Genomic DNA, 2626 nt, shown 5'->3' with positions numbered 1-2626 from the left:
TCAAGCAAGTATTTTTTGTAACTGATCCTGCTGATCATAAGTGGTCAATTGTTGTACCTGGTAAAAGGAGTATCCTCGGTATTGGTGATGTTGATAATGAGGAAGAATATGATGCATTTGAGGACCTCCCCCTTTTACCTATCCTCAAATTAGTGTGGAAGATGATGTGAATATGTCGGAGAACTATATGCGTGTAGATCACACGGAAGGGATACATGTACTTGAGGATCCTAAGAAACGACGGAGAAAAGTCAAGAAGCCAATTCCATATTGCAAATGATGAAGCCAAGAAGAATGTGTTTCTATCCGCGGTTGCCCAGAGGTTCCGAGACTTCAAGGCCAAGCTAGTGTCGGGGTGGATCACGAAGCGGAGAAAAGTCGGGGGTACAAAGAAGAAGAAAATCTACGGGAGAGCAACACATTCTTCTTCTGAGGCTTCACAGGACACATCATTTGAGGCGCCCTCCAAGTTTCCATATCAGATATGGAGGCATATCACACCTGAGGAGTGGCAGGCATTTGTTGCACAAAAAACAACCCCGGAAGCTGTTGTAAGAATATTTTACTAGCTAAGATTTAATACTTTTAGATCCAATATTATTGTATAACACCATATCTAACCTTTGTTTATATTTGTGTGTTTCAGGCATCTCGTGAGAAAAATAGCGCGAATGCAAAAGCTAGGAAGTACTATCACCATCTGGGTTCTCAGTCGTATGGTCAGGCGAGAGAATCTTGGATGTATAGCCATTACCCCACGATTGCGTCGACCACGGCATCGGGCACTAGCTCTACGACGACAGTTGCACAGCCTCGGCAACCAGATAGAGTGCTCGATTGGTGGTGTTCCATGCATGGGGTTGATGCAAAGGGACATAGAGTTATACCTGATCCCGGAACAAAACAGATAGCTAATGCCATTGTAAGTACATATTATAATTTTTTGATAAGGTATACATAATAATATAACTTGTGCGCTCACGAGTATTTCTCTCTTATCCTTATGCAGATTGGCTTGAAGGAAAAGGAGTTGTCCGCCTCGGGGTGAGAAAGGTGTATGGTGATCAATACACCTCTACGTCAAAATCCAGTGCCTCCAGTGTCAATTCAGCAGCTTCCATAGATGTGGAGGCTATGAAAGCCCAAATTCGAGAGGAGCTCATAGCGGAGATGACTCAGAATTTCAACGCCATTTTGGCGCAGATGGGCTTACCGACTTTTGGTGCTTTCTTGCAGGGTAGTGTTCCTACGCAGCCTCATCCATATCCGGAGTTCACGGTAATCATTTAATATCACAACTATTGTTCTTAAATATGTTGTTTCATAGACTAACTATGAATAGAGTTTTTTTTAAAAGGAAGAGACACCATGTGAGCTATCAGTTCAAGGAGATGGTCATTCATTGTCGTTGCTTATGGCTCTGCACAGCCCCCTAGGGACCGAGTACGATTGCACAACCAGCCAGTCGCTGATATTCACTATGTGGTCAGCGTTTCAGACATCGTGCCCGGTTTCGAAGGTTTACCTCTTTCGCTGCCGAATGCAGAAGTTGGTGTACACTATGACTGATGCCCTTGGCAGTTATGTTTTATGGCCGCGTGCATTGGTGTTATCAGATCAGGTACAATGATTAACATAAGTTATATACATAGTTTTCTTTTATAGTTCCTTTATATGATTGTTTGTAATAACCTTTTAATTTAACTAATTACTAGGGTTCGGGGAAGGCCGACAGGAAGGGAAAGAAGGTAGCTTCACCTCAGGAAGGCCGACGTGCCCAAGTGGAGAAAGTAAATGTTTCTACGGCAAAGTCTCCACTCATTACGGAGATCGAGGTGGTGCAAGGCCTTACTCAACCGTGCTTTTGGCTACATGAGTGCGCTAGCGATGTAGACGATGAAGCAATGATTGAGATTAAGTTGTCGCACCACCAATTCCACTACTTTGAGGATCATCGACCTTCATTTCTAAGGTTGATATTAAAGAATTCTTACTTGAGGAAGAGTTGAATGTTTCCATGATACAAACATTCATGAGGTAATACTTTATTAGTATATAAATTAATAAATATACATATATGCCTTAATTAAGTAGTATTCAATCCAACTAATAACTTCCATAATAAGTAAGTTTTATTTTAATCAATATGATTTCTCAGGCTATTATACAATGATTTGAGGCATCTAGTGAGCCAATGTTTGGTTGGTTATGTCCAAGCTTAGTACGAGATACAGTTGCGTACAAAAACCAAAAGGAGGTGAAAGCATATCTCAAGGATTCTTTGAAGCATGTTCTCGTCTTGGATATAAGATCATTCTTTTTCCTTACATTGAATCGTATGCTTCTTAAACTCACTTTTACTTTAATTAAATTGACCTATTAGTTGTTCTACGATAATAATAACATTTTTATTGTTGTAGAACCATTGGACACTGATTGCAATATGTTTGTCACGTAACGAAGTCTACCACTTTGATTCTTTGCGTAAAGAAACAATACGGTCCTTACTAGTCAATCATTGTTAAATAGGTAGCCTAATCGAAACTCAATATATGCACACTTATTAATATTAAATGTACATCTAATCTTATAATAATGTATTGATGTAGTGTGATGAAGGGGTTAT

General features: G+C 40.1%; 1 protein-coding gene across 1 annotated transcript; it reads left to right on the top strand.

Moving 5' to 3' along the window:
* Positions 1–215: 215 nt before the first annotated feature.
* LOC130589484 (uncharacterized) lies at positions 216–1565 on the top strand. The gene is made up of 3 exons (XM_057390754.1): positions 216–551; positions 647–880; positions 1491–1565. Exons 1-3 carry the CDS (start codon positions 216–218, stop codon positions 1563–1565), a joined length of 645 nt encoding a protein of 214 aa, XP_057246737.1.
* Positions 1566–2626: the final 1061 nt, after the last annotated feature.

This window comes from Beta vulgaris, chromosome 7, assembly GCF_026745355.1.
Source record: "Beta vulgaris subsp. vulgaris cultivar EL10 chromosome 7, EL10.2, whole genome shotgun sequence".
In the NCBI taxonomy this organism is placed as follows: Eukaryota; Viridiplantae; Streptophyta; class Magnoliopsida; order Caryophyllales; family Amaranthaceae; genus Beta; species Beta vulgaris.
Note: the sequence above shows the minus strand (reverse complement) of the source record. Positions and strands in the feature narration are given on the sequence as shown.